At 38.9% G+C, this 25,128-nt stretch overlaps 2 protein-coding genes across 8 annotated transcripts in view; one reads left to right on the forward strand and one right to left on the reverse strand.

The window, feature by feature from the left end:
- Positions 1-302: 302 nt before the first annotated feature.
- tmem165 (transmembrane protein 165) lies at positions 303-5,601 on the forward strand. Its single transcript, XM_030132910.1, has 6 exons — positions 303-666; positions 1,091-1,316; positions 1,404-1,579; positions 2,552-2,734; positions 2,882-2,987; positions 4,033-5,601. Exons 1-6 carry the CDS (start codon positions 517-519, stop codon positions 4,107-4,109), a joined length of 918 nt encoding a protein of 305 aa, XP_029988770.1. The 5' UTR covers positions 303-516; the 3' UTR covers positions 4,110-5,601.
- A 142-nt stretch (positions 5,602-5,743) lies between these two features.
- The window catches only part of clocka (clock circadian regulator a), a 33,614-nt gene continuing 14,229 nt past the window's right edge, over positions 5,744-25,128 (reverse strand). For 2 of the 7 annotated variants that reach the window (XM_030132901.1, XM_030132902.1), the window contains exons 3-23: positions 22,587-22,797; positions 22,414-22,505; positions 21,237-21,293; positions 20,201-20,349; positions 19,994-20,085; positions 19,819-19,908; positions 19,512-19,641; positions 18,696-18,809; positions 18,472-18,590; positions 17,559-17,641; positions 17,180-17,286; positions 16,540-16,687; positions 15,822-15,897; positions 15,586-15,730; positions 15,380-15,480; positions 15,130-15,222; positions 13,969-14,127; positions 13,397-13,585; positions 12,701-12,888; positions 12,174-12,456; positions 5,744-10,075 (exon numbers count right to left, since the gene is read on the reverse strand). In XM_030132901.1, the coding sequence (XP_029988761.1) occupies positions 9,833-10,075; positions 12,174-12,456; positions 12,701-12,888; positions 13,397-13,585; positions 13,969-14,127; positions 15,130-15,222; positions 15,380-15,480; positions 15,586-15,730; positions 15,822-15,897; positions 16,540-16,687; positions 17,180-17,286; positions 17,559-17,641; positions 18,472-18,590; positions 18,696-18,809; positions 19,512-19,641; positions 19,819-19,908; positions 19,994-20,085; positions 20,201-20,349; positions 21,237-21,293; positions 22,414-22,433 (2,586 nt within the window). In that variant the 5' untranslated portion in view covers positions 22,434-22,505; positions 22,587-22,797 and the 3' untranslated portion in view covers positions 5,744-9,832. The remainder of the gene's footprint in view (positions 10,076-12,173; positions 12,457-12,700; positions 12,889-13,396; positions 13,586-13,968; positions 14,128-15,129; positions 15,223-15,379; positions 15,481-15,585; positions 15,731-15,821; positions 15,898-16,539; positions 16,688-17,179; positions 17,287-17,558; positions 17,642-18,471; positions 18,591-18,695; positions 18,810-19,511; positions 19,642-19,818; positions 19,909-19,993; positions 20,086-20,200; positions 20,350-21,236; positions 21,294-22,413; positions 22,506-22,586; positions 22,798-25,128) is intronic. The other 5 variants (XM_030132906.1, XM_030132903.1, XM_030132904.1 and 2 more) reach the window with 5 other exon arrangements.

Genomic DNA, 25,128 nt, shown 5'->3' on the forward strand with positions numbered 1-25,128 from the left:
CATTTTCTGATCACTTTTAATTTTTTTTTTCCTTCTAAGTGTATTTAATTTTACAAAATCAAGATTTTGCGTTTTAATACAAACAGTTGTCTCTTGTTTAGGATGTCGTGTACGAGTCGTAGTAACAAACAACTTATTATAGTAACTTTTTGGGTTTCTTCCGTGCGAGCTATTCAACCATTTAACTGACTTTACACCACATGTGCGCGAAATTTTGACCGGCAGTGGAATCATCCAATCACTGAGCTGTCCGGTGTACATGTGACCTTAAAATTTGACGTCAATGTTTTTGTTGTCCAATCATTGCGTCCGGCCGGTCCTCTCTGCGGCAGCACGGCTAACTTCCCCCGAGTTTGGCTCGGTCGGTCCGATTGTGACGTGTATGAACTAGGAGTCCCTCAAATTGTACAGGTTGCTGATATGAAGTTATTGTGTTTATGTGTCGACTGTATTATGTGATTTGTGAGAGACACGTTAACGTGGAAAGTGTGCTGCGGTTAGTGTTTTGGAGCAATAATGCCTGTCACGGTCGGCGGAGGAGATGGACGGGCTAATAGAAATGGGATGTGCGTCTTGTTTCCGCTTGCTGTCGTGTTGTTGTTGTCGGTCGGAGTTGCAGCTATTCCAGAGGAGCATAAACCCGCTCAAGAGCAGCCGCCACAAGAGGTACAAGCTTTAATCAACCTGTTAGAAATTCAACATTTCGTTGCTGTCGGTGGGAAACAGTTTTTGACCCTGTTGGGGTCGGTGTCTCGTAGCGTCTCCTAGCTAGCTAACCCAAGCTAACTTAGACGTATCACATTGTGTTCCGGGTTTGGAAAAGGAGGGGAAAGTTGATTATCTTAACCTCTCACTAACACTAAAGGGGTAAATATTTGTGGTAAACTCAAGATAAGATAACAGATGTATTATTGGTAGCCAAAAGCAGCAATGCCGGTCACGCCACCCTCTTATTTGTTTACATTCCCTCTAATGCTTTTTATGTCTGAGGGTAAGTTAGCTGCTGCTGTAGTGGAAGTTCATATGGTTTTGTGGACTGAATGTAACCCAGTTAAGTCAGTTTGTGTCTCTGTACGGATTTTCTTTGCAGAAAGTCTCCACTCCTCATCCAATAGGCCCCGTAGTGTCTGAAGATGGCGCACCTAAAGGAAACCTGGGATTCATTCATGCCTTTGTGGCAGCCCTCTCCGTCATCATCGTCTCTGAGTTGGGAGACAAGACGTTTTTCATCGCAGCTATTATGGCGATGCGTTATAACCGCCTCACTGTGCTGGCAGGCGCAATGCTGGCACTAGGAGTCATGACTTGTCTTTCAGGTTAGTAAACGTGCATGCCATGACATGTTAAGTTATTCTCCCGTCTCTTTCTAAGTAACAAAATCCAATGTTGCTCCAAACCACCAGTGCTTTTTGGCTATGCCACCACCATCATCCCCAGAATCTACACATACTATGTGTCCACTGCTCTGTTTGCCATTTTTGGAGTACGGATGCTGAGAGAGGGTCTGAAAATGAGTCCAGATGAAGGCCAGGAGGAATTGGAGGAGGTGCAAGCAGAGATCAAGAAGAAGGATGAAGAGGTACAGTTGGGCAAAGTAAACTTTAGGTTTAAAGGAAAATCCACTAGTGTACTTTCATTGTGACCTAACATAAGGCATTTACAGACATAAGATCCCTTTGATTACACATCAACCAGTAGGTCCATTTCCCCCACAGCTGCTCAGCTGAGTCACAAACAATTTGCATTGTTGTAACACTAGGAAATCTTTGTAACAATGTTGGAGTGAACTGCAGAAATGTATGATACGGATGATATGTATGGGTCTGACTGGCAAATTTATCAACTTTTTATATTCAACTCAACTTTATTTATAACCACTGCTGAAACAAAGTGCTGTATATCAGTCAAACAATAACAACAGTAAAACAAGAGTGGAGTCTCATGCTAGGTCAAAAGTCGAGGAGTACAAATAGGTTGAAGATTAAGTTTTAAAAAAGGAATTCAATATTGGAATTGTGTTAATGCCATGCTACACTCTATGTTTGCACCTGGAAGATTCTTAAAATTTGATTGTTTGATTACAAGGCTTCATTAGGTTATAGGCATCAAATAAAAAAAAGTCAAGAATCTCTTACGATGAATGTCCCCTATAATCTTGTGTATCTTGTGCTAATCTGAGAAGGAGCTCTTTCTACTAGTGACAAAAGGGGAACTGTCAAGGGAAACATTGTACTGTGGATTGTATCAGAAATACCCCAGATATTAGATGAATGGTTAGTCTCCATGAACTTTTTCCATTGTCACCTCTGTTTAGTAGCAGCACAACAGGTGAGTGAAATTTAACACGGCTATAAAATTCTTAAACCTGCTTACTGCTGCTCCTAGTGTCACAAAACCACAAGGCATTAGATTACCACTTCCTTTCAGTTCAACAAGCTGATACTTATCATTTTTCCATTTCTACGCACAACTTTGTGTAAAGTTTTTATTATTATTATTATTATTATTATTATTATTATTATTAAAATCATGGTCTTTGTTCTGTGTGCAGCTCCAGCGGTCTAAGCTGGCTAATGGGGCCCCTGATGTTGAAGCTGGATCAGGGACCACCATACCTCAGGGAAAGTGGCACAGCTTCATCTCCCCCATCTTCCTCCAAGCCTTCACTCTCACCTTCCTGGCAGAGTGGGGTGACCGTTCCCAGCTTACCACTATTATTCTAGCTGCTCGGGAGGTTTGTTAACACTTCACATTGGTGCTTAAAAGTAAAATATTCCACTGACTGTAAAGTAAATGTCAGGAGACTTTGCATCATCACTAAACACTCCTCACAGGAGGCGGGAGAGTATGAAAAGTATGTGTTTTTTAATCTTTCATCCAGGATCCTTTTGGAGTTGCTGTGGGTGGTACACTTGGACACTGTCTGTGTACTGGATTGGCTGTAATAGGAGGGAGAATGATCGCACAGAAAATATCTGTTCGAACAGGTAAGATGGTGATTTTCCAAGAAATATCACTGATGTCCATGAAATTAAGTTGTTTTTTGTTGAAAAAGCTAGACATATTACAACAAAAGGAGGAGCAGAGCAGTACAGTGTAAAAACACAGAAAAATGTTACTCACGTTGTGTGCATGTGGTGGTGTATTTAAAAATACCAATATTTAGCAATATATTGGATCGTAACCTTAGGTTCTTGCTAATACACAGCTCCGGTGTATTAGCACCAGCATTGCAGTAATGGGGAAAAAGTAAAGCATTGGGTACAACTTGGGACGAAAAAGAGATGCACTATGTCTATATCTTTGCACAAGTAAAAACTTATTTATCTATATATAGTTATTAGTAGAGCTGTATGCTTTTTATTGTTTAGAATTGATGGCCATAAACTTAATATGTGCTGGCAGATTTATTTGTTCACTCTGAACTGTTTATCTAGTGCATCTGTCACTCAACAATCACCCTAAAGCAGTGTTAAGGGCTTCAGGCTGAAACTGAGGCAGAGGTGTTAGAAATGTGTAACAAGAGACAGAAAATATGTATTTTAAGCTGAAGTTTAGGCCAAGTATTATTTAATCTTTTCCGAGACCTTTTTTTGTGTAACAAGTTGTGGAAGAGGACCAGTGCCCTTTTGTAATTTGCCCCCAAAAAATTGAGCCGAGCATAGTAGAGCTACAAATCTATAGAAACAAATATGTGAAATAACTTTTTATTTTTTTTGTTTATAATTTGTCTGTTGTTGAATTGCACTGCTCCATATTCTTTCTGCATCACAGATGTTGATCATGTTGTTGAATCATATTGTATTCTAGTTTAAGTAGTTGTGTCTTTATTGCAGATTGCTGGTGGTGCATTCAGTATTGCGTAGACCTCACTGATGGAGATGCACATTTTTGTGAAAAAAAATTAAAGAAGGCGGCTAAGATTATTATTAGTTGGGACTCACAACACCTAAGATGTTGTTTTCAGTACTGGTTGTCTGACCTATAAACCACCACATAATGACCCCCTTTTTTCTTGTTTTGTTTCCATAGTCACAATCATTGGAGGAATTGTTTTTCTGGCGTTTGCCTTCTCTGCCCTGTTCATCAAACCAGACGCTGGACTTTAAATGGATGAAAGACTTTCAGGTTCACTCTGTACATAAATGTAAAATCTGGTTACGTCGCTGTAGAGAGACTGTAGTTTTGACTATATACTGTATGTGTCCAACAGGACGTACCACTCACGACATGGAAAGATTCCTACAATTGGTAACTCAGTGGGTTTTGTCATAGAGGCCGAACTGAAACATTGTAGTATCTGTTATGTTAGGATTCAGCAAAAGTCTGAAGTCTTTCTACTCTGTCATTGTTTCCTGCATGACAGGGTTGATGATGAATGAATGAATGCTAACAAATTCATCTGTGTTCATCAAGTAAAATAGGCAGGTGTTTAGATAAATTTAAGCACATTAGTTAGTAGACAAGTAGGAAATGTTCAAATTCTTTAAATGGTCTGATGAGGAAAAACCATTGAGTTACAGAAATTAAAGGAACACAACGACAAAAGGCAGGAGGATTGTGGAGTAACCCTAACCCAGATCTGAAATCTCAACATAGGTTCTGTGAGAGAAAACAGATTGTATTCTTGCTGATGGCTGCCTCATAGTCCATTTTTAACGTTTTTTTTTGGCTCAGAAACATGAGCCTGACGTGCAGTACATTAATTGGACTCAGCTAGCCTCTGAGTGATTAAACTGTCTCTTCCTTTGCCTTTTTTTTTTTTGGTTTTAATGTTTGATTTACACTATTTAAAATTAACCTATGTGCTGTCAGGAGACTGTAGATACAACAATGTCCTCAGACTGAGTTTTTAACCCGCCACCCCACAAGGTCTGAAACCATTGGTGTGGATTCACTATCAACTCTGAAGGCCTTCCTTTTAGTTTTGTAGTATGTTTCCTTCATTGGACATACACTGTTCCTATTAGTTATTCTTCTGAATAAGAGACTGTACATTACCTCTACATCCTGCGCTGTCATGTCTCTACATTATGTTATGAGAGCGCCATTATAGTTTTTCCTCACCCTTAGCGCACCTCCTTAAATTGCAGATGACATTTCCGACATAGTCACTGCCAAAAGTATCACTTAGTATTTGCTCCGTCTAGTTTCTGTTATCAGTAGTGAATCTGCTCATACAAAGGCCAGTAACCTCCCATATTCTCATACAAGCACATAAACATGACTGCTGTCCTGCATCACAAAGACAACAAAACTTTAAATTCATTATTAAAGTAGAGATCGCTCCCTTTGCTATGAGCGACCCTGGTGTACCTACAGGTACAAGCCTAAGTTTCATCTGTATTTAAAACGGTTTCTATTTATTTAGCTTCGTTTTGTTTTCAAGTATATGTACTGTAGACTCTGAAAAAGGCAGGAGAGGTCATTGCAAACCAGGCATGAGAGTATTTTTTTAAGTGGACAGGCTAAAACTGCATTGTCAATATTTGACAGGCTGTGTCCAGCAGTGAAATAATACAGAATTCTGTTTGTTATACAGGTTGGTTGAAAAGATAAAACCCTGAAATGCTCAATAAAAATGTTTCATGTGGTGTCTGATTTCTAATTCGAGTCCTTTGTTCTTGTACTGAATGAAAGAAATTGTGCACCTGGGAAAACATACATAAACATAGAAGAATACAACATTCTTTTTTTTATACAGTTTTATTTTCAAGTTGAGGGGAAGCAAACGATTGATACATTTGCCATAAAAGGTTGCGCTTGAAAATTTATGAATGGTTTGGCTCATAAAATAAATGCAAGGCAGCACACATAGTACTTCCATACTGGTAGATATCACATACTTTTTTAATTAGTAGTATTTTTCTGATTAAAGTGCACCAACACAGACCAGCAGGTCTATTTTATGAGAACAGAACTTCCACGTGACAAAGAAATAATGCCTCAAGTTTTGTTATTTTACATAGAGAAATCAAAGTGATTGAAACTAAACAGCAGATGGCAGCAGTGGATACGAGGACTCAATTTTTATTCTATTGGTCTCAGATGGAGACAAAACATTTTTACATTTCAGTGGCTATGTTTAGAGTCACGTTCATTTGGCAGAAAATTACTGGTGTACAAATTTATTACTGCTGAGTATTTAATGTGTCCTAAAAGACTGAACTGCTGCTGTAGAACAAAGGAATGTTTGTAGTAAACTCCAGTTGCAGTTGTGAAATAACAGAAATTTCAGTCTGTCAGGTTGTTTTAGTTCAGCTGATACTTTTAAGCACCATCTAAGTCAGCGATGCCAAAGCAGATGTGATTTATCCTGCATGAAGAAGCAACACCTGCTCTAACATTACAGAATGGGATGTGACCACAATCTTTAAATTCATGTACCGAGGCAGTAAATTTCATGAGCCAAATAACGCCACACGAAAACTGAAAGCGGAGAAAGAGAACACTGATAGACATTCAGTTTCTAATGTGTACATCAGAACTACACAACATTTAACATAATGCACCGTGTCCTTCCATTTCAGGCTCACCTGCACTTTCCCTCTCTTTGGATACAAAACGTTCTCTCTTAGGCTTTATGACTTGGAAATTACTGACTTTTACAACTTTAAACGTTGTACATTTAGTATCATCAGTGAAATTAAACCTTGTACTGTCAACGTTTAAGACCATGTGTCAAACTATTTCCAGCATTAAGTCAAAACAGCTTCACTGGCAGGAACGGATTCAATATTAAAACTGAATCAAAACTTGTGAAAAGAGAAAACAACCCTTACATTTGTTGCAGAGTCAGTTCATCTTTGCATAACCATAAATCCACAAGCGACCAAACTCCGCCTGGGGGAATAAGTTCAACAGTCTTTGTGTGTATGTCACAGTTAGTTTAGATCCTTTGTGTATAGCTTCATGTTTGCACATTTAAAAAGTAGCACTGTTGTCATTGCCCAATGACGTCTACTTCTGCAATAGAAAAATATTTTCTGTATGTCCTGTCATTGTGCAAAAACTCCCATAGCCTTACACCTCTCCATGCAAAGTATCTGTGTTCAACTCCATTACATTCTTCTATGTTTATTGCACTAGTTACAGTATTTCACACTCAAAAGTTGTTTTCATGCAGCATGAGGTCCATTCTCCAAGTCCGTGAAGGACAGTTCAGAGTTTTAGAGGAATTATTGGGTTTTATTCATAGCTGAGAAATGTAGTAGCATCATAAAATAAAAAAAAAACTTGAGCAGGAATGGAGGGCAGTGTGAAAGGTTGTGGCTATGAGGCTTGACAGATGCAGAAACAAAGTGGAGAAAGCTTGAATCAGATGTTTTAACTGCAATCAAATGAGATAAATGAGTGGGTGAAAAAAAGGTTTCCTGTACTTCAGTGTAATAAAACACTGATTACATGTGGCCGATCAAGTGTAACTAAATCAAGTTTTTAGGACAATGACCTCAATAACTGAAAATGCACCACAATGGTAAGTACTAATGGTAGAAAAATCTCATCAGAACCAATTTTCTGCATGTTCAAGCCCACTGACTTGTCCTCAGGAAACAGATGCGAAAAAGCAGCTGTTTAATGTGATTGATAATATCTTCTCAGAGACACTGTAAGGCCACTTATGCACGCTAGCTTATGGTCAGATATCCTGAAGCTGTATGCCGAAATCTGGGGTTATAACTCACTGATTCTAACACTACAACAACCCACGGCTCGGCTTTGAACAAGCATGACTTTTTACAGTGCATCATTCACCTTATCAATGGGGAAAGCAGTTTTTATGAGCAGATTAGGAGCTGAATTTACAAACAGAGCAACAGGGGAGCATTACAAACACCAGGCCGGCAAGCATCTGTTGGCTCGATGATGTGCATAATGTGTGAATGAAACTACATTTTAGCAAACACACTTAAACACCTCTTGAAGATCTGTAGGAGGATGAATGGATGAGGTGGATATTTGCAAATAGTATCACCAGACACCTCAGTCCACTTATGCCTGCATGTGTTGAGCTTACTGTCACTTCACACAGATGAGTAGTGGTCTGGGGAATCTGGAGGCTGTCAGGGAAGCAGGTACATCAAAAGGTAAATATGCAACGAGTGATAGGATGCTTCTTTTAGATAACTAAGCTTTTAAAATATTCAATTTAATTCAAACTACTTCATTTATCCCCATAGGACAATTTAGTTTACAGACTACCAGTCACTGAAAACGTCAAATGACTGGGAGCCTGCTGGGTTGTACCCTGTGAAGTGTCCCCGGAACTATATTTTACCATATTCACAAATATGGTGGATTCAGACAACGTTACTGATAACATTGTTTGCAATGATGTCTAATAGTATTTTCTCTCTTCTGTTGACTGGAGGCTGCTTTAAAAATACGACATCTGCATTTGAAAGCAGGATTCAGTCAGACTCAGGTTTGTAAAAAAATGAATAAGTGTAAAAATTAAGATGATCAAAGAAACAAGAAAGGTTAAATCAAATCTGTGCAGGTTGACTGGTCTTATCTGTGCAGAGGAGCAGCTCAGAGACAGAGGCCACCACTTCTCAAAAACACCTACTTTAAGAGGTTTGGGTTTGATCTGGAATGACTGGGGCCTCCGGAAAGAAAAGGAGAAGGATGTCTGAACTGATCTGGTCAGACTGATGATCCACAAAGGGACAGGGTGGATTATCAGCATGTCAGTGGGTTAACAGAAATACTTGAACTCTGTCTGAAAAACATCATCCACAGGTTAACAAGTCACATTTAAAATAGATTTGTCAAATGTTAAAAGATGGGGTGAGATCTCAGCAGAAGAGGCATGTATTAAAAAGAATATATGCAAATTTTGACTCAAATCTTACTGCAGAGTGTACAGTACCTTTAGTTTAACTTCGGTACCTTCATTTAATTCACAATTTCTGGTTCAAGTTGAAAACACTCTTGTATGTGCAAATTTCAGAGCAACTTATAAAGCTTTAAAATACGACAAGTTTTAACATTTTCATGAAATTATGTGAAAATATGGGTCAAGGATTAAACAAACTGTGACACAACAAGCAGCAGCATTGTCTGCTATGCAGACACACAAGCAAACACATCCCCACGGAGAAAGGAAGTCTGTGAAAATATCAGCCACTGAGCATTTTAAGATCTTTTTTTCTTTGAGTACTAGAAAAAAAGAATATTCAAAGCTGCAAATAACAGACTACGCATTTCATTTCATGCATCATATAAAATATTAGTTCTTTCTTTTTCAATATATTTACACAATATATTACACATGATGTTCTGTACAATAAAAGTTCAATCTACACCACATTCTTAAAAATATTTTCTGACCCATAATTATTTTTACATGAAAAACAATAATAGGAGAAAACATCCAAAACAAACAAGCCACTGGCTGTTGTGCAGGATGTCCTTGAAGCTCAGATACAAGCTCCAATGCATTAACAGAGGGGCTCTGCATATAATAATCCTGTGAGAGTGACACACACACACTATACACACAAGGATACAGGGGTGTGAGGGGGTCTGTTATGGGGACTGTGAGTCCCTGTTTTCTTGGAGAGAAGGGTTGAGCTCTGAGCCAAAGCCTGCTGCCAGAGCCACAGTGAGCCCAGTCCTGGGTTCTTTGTAGCACTGTCGTCAGGAGTTAAGTGCAAACAGCAAAAGATCCTCGTGAGGGGAGGGAGGCAACAGCCCACCCCATCAATCACTCCCTGGCCTCTGAGGCTGAGTCTCAGTACTGCCTCTTCAGCAGAACCCCCTCATTAGCCCCCAGCCAGACACCCGCGCCTGGGTTTGGCTTGCTCCGCTTCAGGCTGCCTTTTGCCAGTTACTGTGGCTGTGTAGCAGAGCGCTCAGATAAACTATCTGCCCTGTGAGGGCCCAGTTGTTGCTGCTGTTGCTGAAGTTGTTGCTGTTTCTGCTGTTGTAACTGCTTTTGTTGTTGATGCTGTTGTTGTAACTGTTGCTGTTGTTGTTGGTTTGCGGCAGTGAAGGTGCCTTGCTGCTGCAAAGGGAACGCTGCCTGCAGGATCAGCTGGGTGGACTGGTTTCCATGAAGCAACCGGGGAGCCTTAAAGTGAAAATGAAGCCAAGTAAGCCCCAAAAAACAAAAAAACACACAACAGAACATAGACCTAGATAGTCTTTAAAACTGCAACAGATAACATTTTCATTTACATCTTCCATTATTACCTTGTTATTTTACTTCATAAACTGAAAAGATAAGCATAGACAAATAATAAAGAACTTTACTACTGAGAGGCATGTAGCTGTGTAAATGGCCTTTCTATTGAGTATCTGTAAACATATCAGGACATGACAGAGCTGCGGCAGATTCACCACAACTACTTCATGTAGAAATTTAACCTGCAAAGACCTAGTATTATGTCTGTGGAAACTTCCAAATGAATCTGTCTATGCATTTAACTTTTACTAAGTTGTTTGTTTGCATGTATTATTTATTATATTATCCTCTACATTTTGCAGTTTTCAGTGACAACCACATATTTTCCTGTATTTAACTTAGTGATCATGTTCATTAACTCTTTAAGTGCCAGACAGTTAAGGGGCTAATAAGCCTTAAAAGTGCCACAGAATTTGGCCGTTTTTCAGTATTTCGCGTCGTTTTTATAATATTTGAAGAATCCTGTAGGGAAACCGCTCGGTAACATCCGACCGATTGCTGATTAGATCCAAAACGCACCGGACGCAGCCGATTCATTATTGATCGTAATTTGCATAATTTATAATAATAATAATAATAATAATAATAATAATAATCTTTATTTATATAGCACTTTTCATACATTAAAAACTGTAGCACAAAGTGCTTTACATATCAGTTTAAAAATCAGTACCGCCCCCCACCCACACCCACCCACTCACCCGCACACACACACACACACACACACACACATATACATGCCAACCCACAAGCTCACACATACTTAAGAAGACTGACTGAGCACGGGTAGACCAGAACAAAAATGTACAAGTAAAAGTAAAACATCAGTTTAGGAGGCGCTGTCTCAGGGAGCCATCCGCACCAGGAGGCAGCCGCCGACCCCGGCGACCAGGCACCAGCAACACAGCCCCGCATCCCAACTAGTGGGAGAGGGCCAACTGGGACCCCCACCCACCAGAAAGGAGCGGACCCCAGTGAGAGACGGCGCCGCCACAGCCCCCGGAGTCCACAGCCGCCCCCCGGCATGGAGGGCTCCCTCTGATGAAACACCGGAGAATAAGAAACATTAAAAAGATATAAAAATATTATTCGGTCGCGTGACCTCAAATTCCCGTCTGCTTGGTCTCAAAAGGGGGACACAGAAAGAACGTCATCGAAATGTGAGAAAGAAATGGGGGTGGATGGTTTGTTTGTACACAAATGTGGCGTGTTCTCCAAAGCCGATCTGATCGGCCCGTGGTTGTTTTCGTAAAGCCGATTTAATCGGCCCATGGCACTGAAAGTGTTAAAGCTCAGAGTAAATTCAAAGGTTATTCCACCAAAGAAAATTGAATAAAAAGTGACTTTCAAAAAAAAAAAAAAATTTACTAAATGTTAAAACAAGCATTTACAACCGCTCATTTGTCAACTTCATGGTTTTTACTGGTGAATCACTGATGCAGAAGATGATAATGTTTCTATGTTCACTACAGAGCCTCTGAACATCCATTTGCTCAAACAGCTTTTTCTATGAAAAGAGCAAAACTGAAAAGTAATTAAAAATTCACTACTTTTAAAAGAACCAAAATCCTAGTTAATTCAACAACATATCTGTGCTTTTTTTTCTATTACAATTTTTCAGTAAAATGAATGATTTTATATCCTGCTGTATGTTTGTATATTGTGTAGTTTATTTAGTTTTTAACTCAGATAATGTTCTTAACTACATGCTGTACGTCTTATGTCTATCTAAACCGTTTCTGTCTCTACAACATAAATAAATGAGAAAAGGTTGGAAAATTCAGTCAGGTGTTGTGGTGACATGCGTACCGTCCATTTCCTCAACTTAATCTTTTACCCTGTGAAAATCAAAATGCATTCATTTATTTTGAAAACTTTGCCTTTCCTGACATGTTTTAGAGTTGCCTATATTGTTTCCTACGATTGGAGACTACAGGGAAAAGTTGCCCTGAGCAGAAGATGTTCAAATAAATCCAACCGTTACCTGGAGGAACTGTGTTTGCTGCTGTCCAAGCTGCGCCTGCCCAGGCTGCATGGATGAGACCTGGGACTGTGGCTGTACCTGCTGCTCCTGCTGCTGCTGCTGTTGCTGCTGCTGCTGCTGCTGCGGTGGCTGCTGGGAAATGCTGATGGTTTGAGTCTGGCCCTGCTGAGGTGCGAAGGCCGTCACGACTTGGCCCATGAACATGGTCGTAGGGACCATGACTGCTCCGCATGCCATCTGTCCTGTCACCAGCTTGGTAAGCAGCTGAGGAGCGGCAGGGAACCTGTGAGTGGTAACAGGAGAAGGTCAGGCACGTGCATGAACCACAGGTTATTTATGTTTAACTTTTCACTTTTGCACATACAGAGGTTGAACTGAACTTAAGTGGACTGTAGAAACATTGAACCACATTACATAAAAACCAGACCCCGTCCTTACACTGAGTTTCCTGAGATGTATTTACTGATGGAGCCGGTGGTTTCCCTAAATAAGTCATTTTTGATTTAAGACTTTTACAAAACACCAACCTTATCTGAGCTGCACGGTCCTGTGCAAATGTTGCCACAGCAGAAGCATTAGGACCAGTATTCTGGGCCAGGCTTGTAGCAATCTGGACCACATTAGCAGGGCTTTGCTGAGGAATCATCATTGTGTTGTAGAGAGACGCAGGCAGTGAATTTTGTTGAGGCTGCAGAGTGAGAGACGATCGCTGAGTCTGAAATACACAAAACCAGGATATGTGACCGTAGGAGACACTATGAATAAAACATGTCAGTGAATGTCGGTGATACAGTAAACCTGGACAATATCTCTGAAAAAGTTATCATGATGTGTGGCTGATAGGATGCACCTTTTTTTACACCGCGGTACTATAGTTGTTATCATGAGCTTATATTATACTAGTTAGTCATATTGTTCTTATGAATGCTACCACAGTTAGTGGGATCAGCTATAACTTACAAGGTATTGCTGGTATTTTCCAGTGGGGATTACATATACTGTAGCAACGTATGACTTATGAACGGTTTGTCACTTATGTTTCACAAGCAGAGTGATGGTGGAACATGTGTCAATTGTAGCATGCCTCATTATCAACATTATGACTATAAGGAGGGAAGGTTTAGCATTTGGTCATGTTACAGAACTTTGCCTTTTTGTTTAGTTTTTTGTTGTTATTACTTATTGCTGTTCAACTGTCTATTGAAACATTGTGTTTGTCTGACCTGTGAGAGTGTCTGTTGTTGGGATTGGGGCTGGACAGTGTGCTGCTGCTGCTGTATGTTGCTCTGTAGCGGTCCAGCAGAGCCCACCTGGCCCTGCATGCTCAGCGTCCCCCCTTGCTGCACAGCATTAGTTGAGGCCATCGGAACAGAGCTCATATTTATTCCTCCAGTCCCTTTCTGCAAAAACATCTGCAATATATAACACCGACATCCACACCATAAATAAAAAATCAACAATAAAACACCAGGTAATTATATACTGAATGGCTTGTAGTAAGGATTCCATCACACTCTTTAGTCTACATGCACCACCACTTTAACTGTCATGGTTGCTGTATATTGTGCAATTTTGTACATATTCAGAAGTTTATTTTATTTTTTTGCGTATTTTATGGTAGTTTTTAATTCTATTCTATTCTATTTAGCTTTTATGTATTTTATTTTATATTTTATCCTTTTATACAGTATATGGTTTTTTTTTTCATGCAACAAACACAGAGACCTGGGTGACTATATTTCGTTCTATCATGTTCTATTGATTGAATGACAATAAAGCTGAGTCTGAGTCTCACCTGTATGCTCTGGCCCTGAACCCTCTGCAGCTCCTCCTGAATCTGACGCAGCTCGTCCTGCTGCCGCTGAATGTTTACCTCAATCATCCTGGTTCTCTTTTCCAGCTGCTCTTTCAAGTGTTGCATGGCTTCTAACTGGCTGGAGAACTGTACTATTGGCTGTAAAGGAATATTGTCAGGTTAGTATGTGGATAATACGCGTGCTTGTATAATTTATTTATCCCGAAGAGCAGATCTGTGTTTTCCAAGTTTAAATACAGAATTAAAACAAGAAAAGCACTCGGAGAGCGCAGACCACCAAGACAGATCTGTGCCCCCCCTCAATCACCACCAAAATTAAATAATTTCTTCCTTGTGCCAGTATCAACATTTCCTGAAAATTTCATGAAAATCCGTCCATAACTTTTTTAGTTATCCTGCTAACAAACAAACAAACACGCAAACAAACATGTAAATACACAAAGCAAAGCGATGACAATACCTCCTGGCGGAGGTAATGAATACTAGAAGTCAGAAGTTTCACAACACCTTAATCTGTTAAATATTGTGTAGTTCAGTGTAATATTCTCCAAATATAGCTTAAAAGGCTACACTAACAGTTATTTCTAGCACTGCTTTGGAATAGTGTTTATACAGACAAGGCAACAAAAGTCAGCACCTCTACAACAAACATTTCTTCCAGTTTAAGTCTAGTTAATCACCTGGAAAAATTAAAAAAACAAAAAAAAAACAAACAAACAAACCCTACGCCCCTGTTTTGTTGCTATCCTACAAACTGCGTCTGCATAAAAGCATTGATTGAGCAGACTTTAGTATGATAACATCTGACATGTTTAGACATAACTACACTATGATATGTTTATTATTATCACAATGACGAGAAAAAAGCTAGAATTAAAATTAAAAAAAGACAACCAGACCATTACAACCTTTATAAGGTGTTCTACACAAGTAGCATAATTTATTTAGGAAAAAACATCCAGTGCAATGTTTGCCTCTAGGAAAAACACAAAATGTGTTGAAACTGAATTCAGGTTGATACAAAGATTCAATAAAATAAATATTTACATTTGGATATTAACAAAAAATAGCATAAATGGAACAAGACACTACTAACTATAAATATATAAAACATAAAAACTGAAGGTATAAAAGTCTTACCTGACCACTGGTCTGGACTTGTTGCTGCTGCTGTGGCTGTGAAACCATGGATGGTGCCATGTTCTGCCCTGTATTTTGGGAGCTCATTGACTGCTGAGGGGAACATGAGACACCAAATAGTGAAATCAGAATGGAGGACACATGGATAAAAGAGAGCTAAGACCACTCTGAATCTCTTTAATCCCTCATGACCTTGCACAGGGTAATTGTGAAATTTAATATCAGACTCTGTTGTTGCACTTTGACAGACCTGACTGCTGATAGATGATCTACGCTGTGATGTCATCTCGATGGCAGAGACCGACTGTCGACCCGGTGTGCTCCGGTCTCCCTGAATCTTCATCTGTGACGCTGAGGATAGAAAGATAAACATGATGTTCAGATAAAAATCAGGACCATGGCAGTTATGGAGACACACTATTAAGCGACAATGACCAGCTGTTTGAAGGCACTTACAGGTCGGGTCAGACACAGCCGTGTGTGAGGACTTGCGTGAGCTTCGAGACGAGGCCGACGGGGTCCGGCTGTGGTCGAAGCGCTCTAAAGCCTCTTTCAGACTTGAGGTGTTGAGCTGGGACTCGGACCCAGAGTCCTGAGACTGCTGTGAGGTGAGAGAAGGAGTGTCTCTCAGACTGGAGCTTTGTATTAATATATGACACTACCTAAGATGACCTTAAGCTACATAGTCTCACCTTGTCTGCTGTGATCTCAGGTGGTGATTCATCTATTCCCAGCTCTCTCCGCTGTTCTGCTCTTACTTCAGCGTAACTGTAGAACAAAGATAGTACATGAAATACACACATATACAATAAATGACATCCTGATTTTAAAAAAGAACAAACAAAAAAACATGCAAGGTTATCAATGTTACGAACCAAAAACAGGGAAAAAATATTCTCAGTATATGAAATAAAAACTTAAAAATTAAAGTAAAAGGCTTCACAACATTTTGATAATTGAGTTAAAACGTGTACTGTGTGTTTACAGTACTAATTACACTAAAATTATAGATAATTACATAAAATATATTTTTATTTTATGTATTCATTTCATACAAAAGCCTCCTAACACACCAAAAGACAATTGGCTGACACATCTGTTCTAGTAGTCTTTTTGTGGGTGATTGTTAATGTGAATACAGTTTTTTAATGATACGTTTTGTTAATCACACAATACTTTTTGACCTTTTTGAACTGTGTCTTTTTAAAATGGTCCAAAACAAAAAAGAATTTTAAGCCATTTTAGCAATAAATTGTACAAGAATACAAAAAGCTGGTGACAAGAAAATCTATTTGCACCAGGTTATGTCCCTCTACACACAGTAGTGTACATTATCCCACATGTATATATTTGTTCTGTGTATTCAGTGTTAAAAAATTCAATTATTAACTGACTAGTTGTCTCATGTACCTTACAACCGTGTGTGTGCAGACAATAAACTCGGGTCTGGAGTTCCATTGGTGGTAGGTGATGTAGTAATGAGTCTGAAGCCAAATCCATTGTTGTCCTTTGGTGAGGAATCTGTAGTAGCAGGACTTTCCTTTGCCGTACTGCATTACTGAGAGACACGATGAAAAGATATGAATTAACCGCTTGAAAGCTCAAACAGGCACTGACAATATTAGCGGTAATAATAATAATGCATTTTGTTAACATAGTGATTTTAAAGATGAGTAGGAGATGCATGTACATCATCTCAGCATGTACAAGATCATACCCTGCCTTTATTTATAACAGGTGAGGTGTGATGTATGTGAGGGCCTCAGGGAGTGGGACAGGACACGGGGCAATAAAAGTTCACTGAATAACTTGGAGTGAGGCCTCTTAATGCTATTTAAGCACTGAATGACAACTTCAAATCAATTCTAAATGTAACAGGTAGCCATTGTAAGAACACTAGGCTCAGTGTGAAGTATTCAAACAAAGTCCTCAAAGCAGAGTCTTGGATGAACTGGAGGCAGGAGACTGATGTTATCTTCTTAGTGATAAGGAATGAAGGGGTGAAAAATCCTCTGATAGCCCCATATTTAACAAACAGAAATGTACTCACAGTGTTCATGGCATTTTGCAAGGGTCTCCAAGTCATCTACGTGGTAGTAGTCATATCCCGATGTACCCAGGACCTCAAACGGGAGGTAACCTATGATAGGTGGAGCTCTGAACAAACACACAATACCTGTCATTTAGATGAGTTTTCTGATGAGCTCTATAAACCAGATACTTCGGCTGAAGACAAATACTGTCGAAACAGCACCACATGGGGGACTAAACAGAAAAAAATGTTCTGTAGCTGGCTTTAAGGTACACTGTGACACCACTTGTTGTATGCACTGTTTTGATAAAAAGAGAAAGGCAAACCCAAACCTCTTTCACACAATCAACACACATTAGAGTCAAACTACTAATAAATACAGGGGAAAAAAATCTACCTGTGGTCCAAGAAGAGAAATTTCCACTCCAAACTATGTCTGGAGGTGAACTCCTCATTAGGCTCTTCGACAGTGCACATCTCCTGTGGAGGTCAAAGTTATTCACATTTATTAGAAAATTAAAATCGAATAGTACATTTTGAAGAAAAGGAAGAAGTTCATCATGTCATCTGAACATGCAGGAAAGAAGAGCGACAACGAGTTATTAATTAGTTATTGACCATTTGAATTTTTTTTTTTAAGGAAAAGAAAAGCAAAACTCACTAAACCCAGCTTGTTAGATGTGAACATTTTCTGGTTTCTTTCCTCCCATGTTACAGTAAATTAAATATCTTTGACCTTGGGTTTGGAAAAACAGATATTTTGAATTTCACCATTTAATGACATTTCATACACCAAATAATTTTAAAATTTAAATAATAGTTAGTTGCAGCTCTACAGGAAAAAGGACAAGTTAAAAGAGTATAACTTTCTGCAATATTTTTTCATCTGAAGAGCCATGTGGATTGTGGGTTTTGCTTTTATTCAGGAATAGTTGTTTGGTTGTTCTATGATGCTAATGGATCATCATTTGATTTGTTATTTAATATATTTCTTGTGCCACAGTTTCCAACAGATTGCGTGAAATCAAAAGTGACACATTCATTTGTCCTTAGGAAAGATTTTACACCGTACCCAGAGTGCTTTTGTTTTTAAAATAAAGAGAAGTGGTTGCCAGCAGGGAACTGCACATAATGGTGCACAGGAGCCCAAATGTGTTCGCCTGAGGTGACTGAGCAACCATTACCGTTGAGCCCTGTCCTAATTAAAACTACTTTTTTCTGGGCCTAGAGTGTTAAATACTGAATGTGTGTCGACCAGATAAAAGGAAAGGAAGGAGGTGAGAAGTGGGAGAACCGCTAATGATTCTTACCTTGATAAACTGTGGTTTGGCTAGCCTCACGGTTGCTATGAGACACACTCTGTCTTCAAATGCAGAGTGAAGCGATCGCTGGATCATTCCTTCAAAACTGTTGCGGGTACAGTTAGGCACTGGTGAAGAAAGAAGCAAAGGGAAAACAAACTTTAGAGAATAAACCTTTGGGCCAAATGAACCTACTGAACTGTAGTTTTGGACAGGTTTAAAAGGCTACTCACCATTATTCAGGGACTTAAAGTTTCCAATGAACTTGACATATTCGTACACAGGGGGCTCTTTGGGGTCAATCGTCCCTCGGAGCATATGGCAACAGAACTCTAACTGGTTTTTTGCTGGGAAAAAAAAAAAACATAATATTTGACTTACTTTTTGGCCCCTTACAACCACTTAAGTCACTGTTCCATCTGTGTTGCCATGATAATGCTGCACACCGCTTGTAGCAATATATGCATGCTACACATCCACATACAAAATCAATTTCTGGAAAACAGAGCACAACTCAAACAGCAAGCAGTTAGATGGACAAATATTTAAACCGAGCTAACAGTCTGAGACCAACATTCAAGAGTAAAGCATTATTACTCTCCCACTAAAACTCACTGAACAAACTGAAGAGGAGCAAAAATAAAGGTTGCATTCTAATGTGAGGATTACAAATTTTGTCTTACTTTTGCTGTTTCCTGATTATAACTTGGTTTTACATGAATGAAGTTTCTGCTATCTGCTAATTCATTGTTTTGTGTTGCATTGAGATGATTCTGAACAAAAACAAACAGCCTAGGGCTTAACGGGTTAAGTAAATAAAAGGTTTGTATTTTTATAATCAGTCTGCCCCTAACTTTATTCTTCATTTTCTACATTGTTTATATTTTTGAGACATTTGTCATTGGTTTTTGGCCATCAGTCAATAACCAATCAGTCTTATCACAATACGTGACATTTGGGCTGACTAGGTATAACTGTGCAACATCATAATTTGATGATAATCCAAAAAAGAAAGCATTCAATGGCAAAAAAAAAGCTGTTGAACTTACTTTTCAAATACTCTGGCGTGAGTGTCTCCCCCTCCATGACAGAGGACAGATGAGAGGATAGAGCCTTGTACACATCTGAATGTTCTCCAGCAGGCAGGAAGTTCAACAGATTCTGATCCACGAGATCCGACTGAAACACAGACAATAATCTTAAAAACTACTGATTTCTCAGATGTGTGTATCTTTACATACTAAGCTCATTATAGTGTGCCAGATAAATGATGAATGATGAATGATCTATCAATGACGTGGGCATAGATAGAGAGAAATGGTTACATTTTGCTTATAATTAAAATGTTTTACTCACAGGTAAGTGTTCTAGTAGGGACGTCACACTTTCAGAGACATAGATTATATTCCCATCTGTCATTATTGCCAGGAAAAAGCCATCTAATGCCTAAACACAAACAAATACAATTTTTAACTCAGTCATTCACTGGAAAAACTAGAGCACTCTATATTTAGTTGTGTCACCACCTCACCTCCAACATCAGCTGAGTAAACTCTTCATTACTAAGAAAAGGAGGCTTCCAGTCTTGTCTGATCTCAGTTGATTCTGACTGAGCAGCGATTTCTAATAAAGGAAAGACAAACACAGCGACAACCAGGGTCAGCTGAGGAGTGCACAACCCCGGATTCAACAAATGTCTAGAGCAAACACATTCATGCCACTTGTAAGAGGTCTTCACCCTTGTGTTTGTGCAGAAAGTCAATACTCTTCTGCAAAATTGTGGACTTGTCCATCTTCCTGGTGTTGCCTGGCAACATGGTACCAAGTTCCTTGATAAGGACATTGAACTGGTCTCTGCGTTTCTTCTCAGACTTGTTTCGGGACACACTGGAGGTTAGGAAACGCAGTTAATTACATATAGTAGTTTAGACAATGGTTAAAGTGACATTAGCATACAGGAAAGTTTACAGTTACAAGATGTTAAAGGAGAAATAGATCAATCCAGTGCAAAGAAGGTAAAGAAGAGCACATTTTGCTTAAAAAATATTTAGTTAACAAAAATATTAATTCCAGATGAACTAAATCCTACCATCATTTTATATATTTCCATGAAAACGTGTGACAACGTTTTAAGTTTGCAGGACCTTCCAAAATCCGAAAGTTCTGCTCCAAATACTTAAAAGGTCTGAATTACTGAAATCTAACCCTTTACTATGTATATATTCTAAGCCTTGCATTTCACTGAAAAGGATTAAACTTCATACTGAACATTCAAGAAACCCTATGTAAAATCTGAAACATGCTTTCATGTACATACCTGCTGAAATAAAATTAAGAAATAAAATATATTTGATACCTGAATAAAGAATCTTTAATACTTAGAAATAATACTGGCATTAGCTTTCACAGAATTTTGATTGTGTCATTGTTTTGTCATGTCTAGATAATTTGGGCATAAAACCTGACTGTCACAGATCATGTTAAAAACAGATTCAGCTTCACTTACAAACCAGCATTTTTATTGTATAATTTTTCCAAGATGAATTATTGGAATTTTTGTGACACTTTTTAAAAATTAAAGTGTTATATTATTAATTCATTGCATTCATTAAAAATCATTACATTATTTAATAAAATATATGACAAGGGATGCGATGGCTTGGAGAGGTGGTATAAAATGACCCAAATACAAAATTACATCTCATGATAGTTTAAAAAGCTCCTTTAATTTCACTCTGCTTTTCCTTTTACTACATAAAACACAGGGCTCTTACCGTTTTGCTTTGTCCTTTTCATCTTCCATTGATCCATCAAAGATACTGCTGTCATCTCTGCAGAGAAAATAAACCAACAGTTGGACCCGGTCCTCCAGCACAACTCTTTTAATACATTTATTATGAGAAGCGTGGCAGCCCTTGTGTTCTGCTAGGACCTGCTCTGTGTGTGTGTGTGTGTGTGTGTGTGTGCATGTGTCTTTTCCCATGCCCATTGTCTTGGAAGTCCGAGTGGGCGGAGCTTGGTAACACCCTGAGATGCAGCTGGTCATTCACCTCTCTCTCCACCATCACAGCACCTTGCTTTTTGTTTGGTTGGCTTCGGCCATGTTAGTCGCCTTTCATCCATGATCCCACACTCCTCCAACAGCAAACACACTGATATACTGATGTACATGTTAAGTCTAACTTGGGGTTATGTTTCACTTGTCACTTTTCCATTGACCCTCAAATTGCGCGAATATAACTTGTGCATAAAAATTTACCTGATGGAAAAACAACAATTTCACCAAAACTCTAGTTTTTTTATTAAAAGTTTTTGCGCTGGCAAGAGGTGGCTTTTTGGGCGTAGCGCAAATGGTATATCACGCAAAACTGCAATGGAAATACCTTTTTCTGCAACTAGTCACGTGAACTAAAAAAAAAAAAAAATGATGTTGACAGATGTAACAATAAGCGAAGAAGAAGAGTTTTAAAAGTAACATTGTGGGGTATGTGTGGACACACCAGGAAACTGAAAGATTTTTTTAATTTAGTACAGGATAAAGGGGTAATATATAATAATAAAAATGTATATATCTGTAAATCAACACGATATTTATGTGTGTCGGCATGTTTATGGAATGACTTCTCGTGTCATCTCACGATAATAAATAAACAAATCATCGCATTTGTGATTTAATGGAAAAACCTTTTCAACATTTAGTAAATATCAGTAAAGTTTTGCGCATATATTGAATGGAAAAGCGACTATTGATAAATTTGTACACTTTTCAGTCTTGTATCTCATGTTTTTTGTCATAGTTTACAGTAGCAGGTCATGAAAGAAGGTGCTCATATGAGGATTTGATAACTTTCTCCTTTCTATATTATGGTACATAAATAGTTCATAACTTATATGAGTGTATGACTGACAGACTTTGAGGATAAAATCAGTTAAAGCCCAGTTACAACTCACCGGTCAATGCTTGAGTTCATTTTGTATCCTGTTCAGGGTCCAAGAGTTGGAGAGAGGTCTTTTAATCGTGAGGTAGACATTTGTGATTGAACCTGTAAGAAAACACATCATATGATGATGCAACACCCACGGATTCTGACCAGCAGCCGAATAAAACAATAAAACAGTCTTACCTTACTGACAGTACAGCCAGTCCAGTGAGAGGATGAGGAAACCACTGCTGGATGAAGGCAGGGTCTGTGTGGTGCAAATCTTTGAGTCCGGGAGGAGAGTCACCAAACGTGTCTCCAATCAGAGGGAGCAAATTTTCCAAAAGGTCCTTAAAGATGTGAGTTTTTCGTCTGTTTTGTATGTGAATGTGGCACATGACAGCAACATCCCAGTCTGTGAGAAGCAAGAAAAACATGGGAGTGAATGATTAGTAAGTGAAATCAATTTGCCAGTACAAGAACATCAGAAAGAAACATCAAAAAATGTAACACGGTGCTTTGAAACACCCACATAAAATATATATTATGTGTTGGGTTTGGTCAAGCAACAGTTGTTTAACTCCTTTTTTCTTAACCTCATCTTTAACAGACACATCCTACGCTCATCCATAGAAATGCTACATGGCAGTTACAATAAAGAGAGCCTTGCACTGCAAAAGCATGTTCTGATAGTCCTTCTAATATGTCTAAAGTCTAGAAACCATTTCAGCACTGTCAAGAACCATTACATGATAATGTGACTTGGATAGTTTTTTTGAAATCTTATGATTCTGCAGCCAAACACCCAATTCCAGCTGATTTTGGTGTTCAGTCTCAGAGAAGCTTTGATCATTTCAAGTACAAATATAAGCAAAAAAAGCCAGCGTGTTAAATGTGGAATCTACTTAGCATGTTATGGTTAGCTACAAAGACAGGCTCATTAACTAAAACAGTGATACACATGACGGGTAGGGTGGTCTAATATGAGAGGCAGGGAGGGATATTTTACATCCATACATGCTCTCCAGATGGCCAGCAAACCCCCCCACTGTACTTTGGCAGAGTTTTGTTTTTATCGGCTCTACTCAAAGAGATGCAGCAGTCAGACTGCATCCAAGCATGCATGAAAACCAAAAATGACACTCATTTTTGTCTGTCCAATTATATAATTTTAGCTAATGACAGTCCTGACAAAAGCTGAGGGGCCTGAGATCGGGAGCGGGAGCAGGAGCAGGAGGTCAGAGTGAGTAGTTACAGTAGCTGGAAAACAGACAAGAGAGGTAGAGGAAAATAGCCCCCAATCTTCTTCAGGATTAAAGAATCATAAAAAGGGAAAGGTGCTAAAATCTTACTAGAATGTTATTCAGTGGGTAGCAAAGTTTTAGATTAATCACATCAGCTGAAATGTAGGAAATGGTTAAAAGATGTCACAACAAGCAGCATTATGTGGTTGAATGCATTTCACTTATTGACTGTATACAGATAAAGCCTTGAAAAAACTTAAATACTGTGTCATGGTTTATAGATCAAATGTTTGTGGAAAAAGTGATGAAGCACTTGCCACAGCCAAAACACAGTACCATCTCTAGATCTAGCCTCTTAAGTCCAGCCCTGCTATGGTCCTTCCACAGCAGAGGCGATTTCTCAAAGACTGCAAGGGAAGCTCGGCTTCCCCTAAAATTATGAAAATTAAATGGTCAAATATGTACGGTTGTGTTGACATTTCATTGACTACAAATATGTTAGAACACGTTCATCTCAAAGACGAGTTCATTCAGAATCAGCTTTATCACAAATCAACAGACTCGATGTTGTTCACTTCTCATACATTCCCGTTGCGCTGTTTTCTCATACAATCTATGGTCAATGCATTTACCCGTAGACCCTCAGCATCCATGCACTTCAATGGGACTGAGTGGAACAATTTTTTTCATTGCCTCAAAACTGGACAGTAATTGGATAAATGCCACGATGCTGTCCCGCCCCCGGATGCTCAGCGTCTCTGGGGGTGAATGGAGCTGAGGGCGGACCTCAGCTGGGCTGGACACTGGGCTTCCACATGCTGATTGGAGGATCAGTCGAAAGGCTGTATCTCATTTGATTGACAGCTATTTTGAGATATACTCCTTCACTTGACAGAGTTCAGTTTAATACCGTCGCACATTCTGCTTGTGAAATCAAGAGAGACCACTACGAAATTATTTGTTCATTTCTTGCACTGTAAATACACAAATATACAAATCACAAGGAACGGAGGGCCGAATTTATGTTTAAATAACTTGACAATTTTTTTGATGTAAGCTGACAATGAGCTTCCCCTCTCTGAAAGACGAGCAGCTGCCACTGTTCCACAGGTAGGTCTACCATAGGCTGTCAGATTAACACTTAAAGGCCCAATGGGTCTCGATCTATATCTGACCCATTTATGTCGTGAAGCAATTACTGTCAGAACCTATATGGGAAGTAGGTTTTCTCACTGCAATGTCCTATTTGTGTTTTTGAGGAAATCCTTGAATGTTAACCTCCATGTATGTTGACATACATGCATGCAGGTTACCTGACATTTGTATTCCAAATAAATGTTTCTATATTTTGACATAAAATTACTTAAATGACTGATAGAAAAGTCACAATAATTTGTGTAATCATAAAATGTGCAAATACACGTTGGTGCTCATTAATAGACCTAATAGACCTGGTTAGGATATCCCAGTCAATGATCCGAGGTTTCACTTCAACTACATAC

The sequence above is a fragment of the Sphaeramia orbicularis genome, chromosome 4 (genome assembly GCF_902148855.1).
Source record: "Sphaeramia orbicularis chromosome 4, fSphaOr1.1, whole genome shotgun sequence".
NCBI lineage: Eukaryota > Metazoa > Chordata > Actinopteri > Kurtiformes > Apogonidae > Sphaeramia > Sphaeramia orbicularis.

Coding starts and splice junctions, on each gene's coding strand:
- tmem165 (XM_030132910.1), top strand. CDS start 517: ATGCCTGTCACGGTCGGCGGAGGAGATGGACGGGCTAATAGAAATGGG. Junction 667..1,090: donor AAGAGCAGCCGCCACAAGAG/GTACAAGCTTTA, acceptor TTTTCTTTGCAG/AAAGTCTCCACTCCTCATCC. Junction 2,735..2,881: donor TTATTCTAGCTGCTCGGGAG/GTTTGTTAACAC, acceptor TCTTTCATCCAG/GATCCTTTTGGAGTTGCTGT.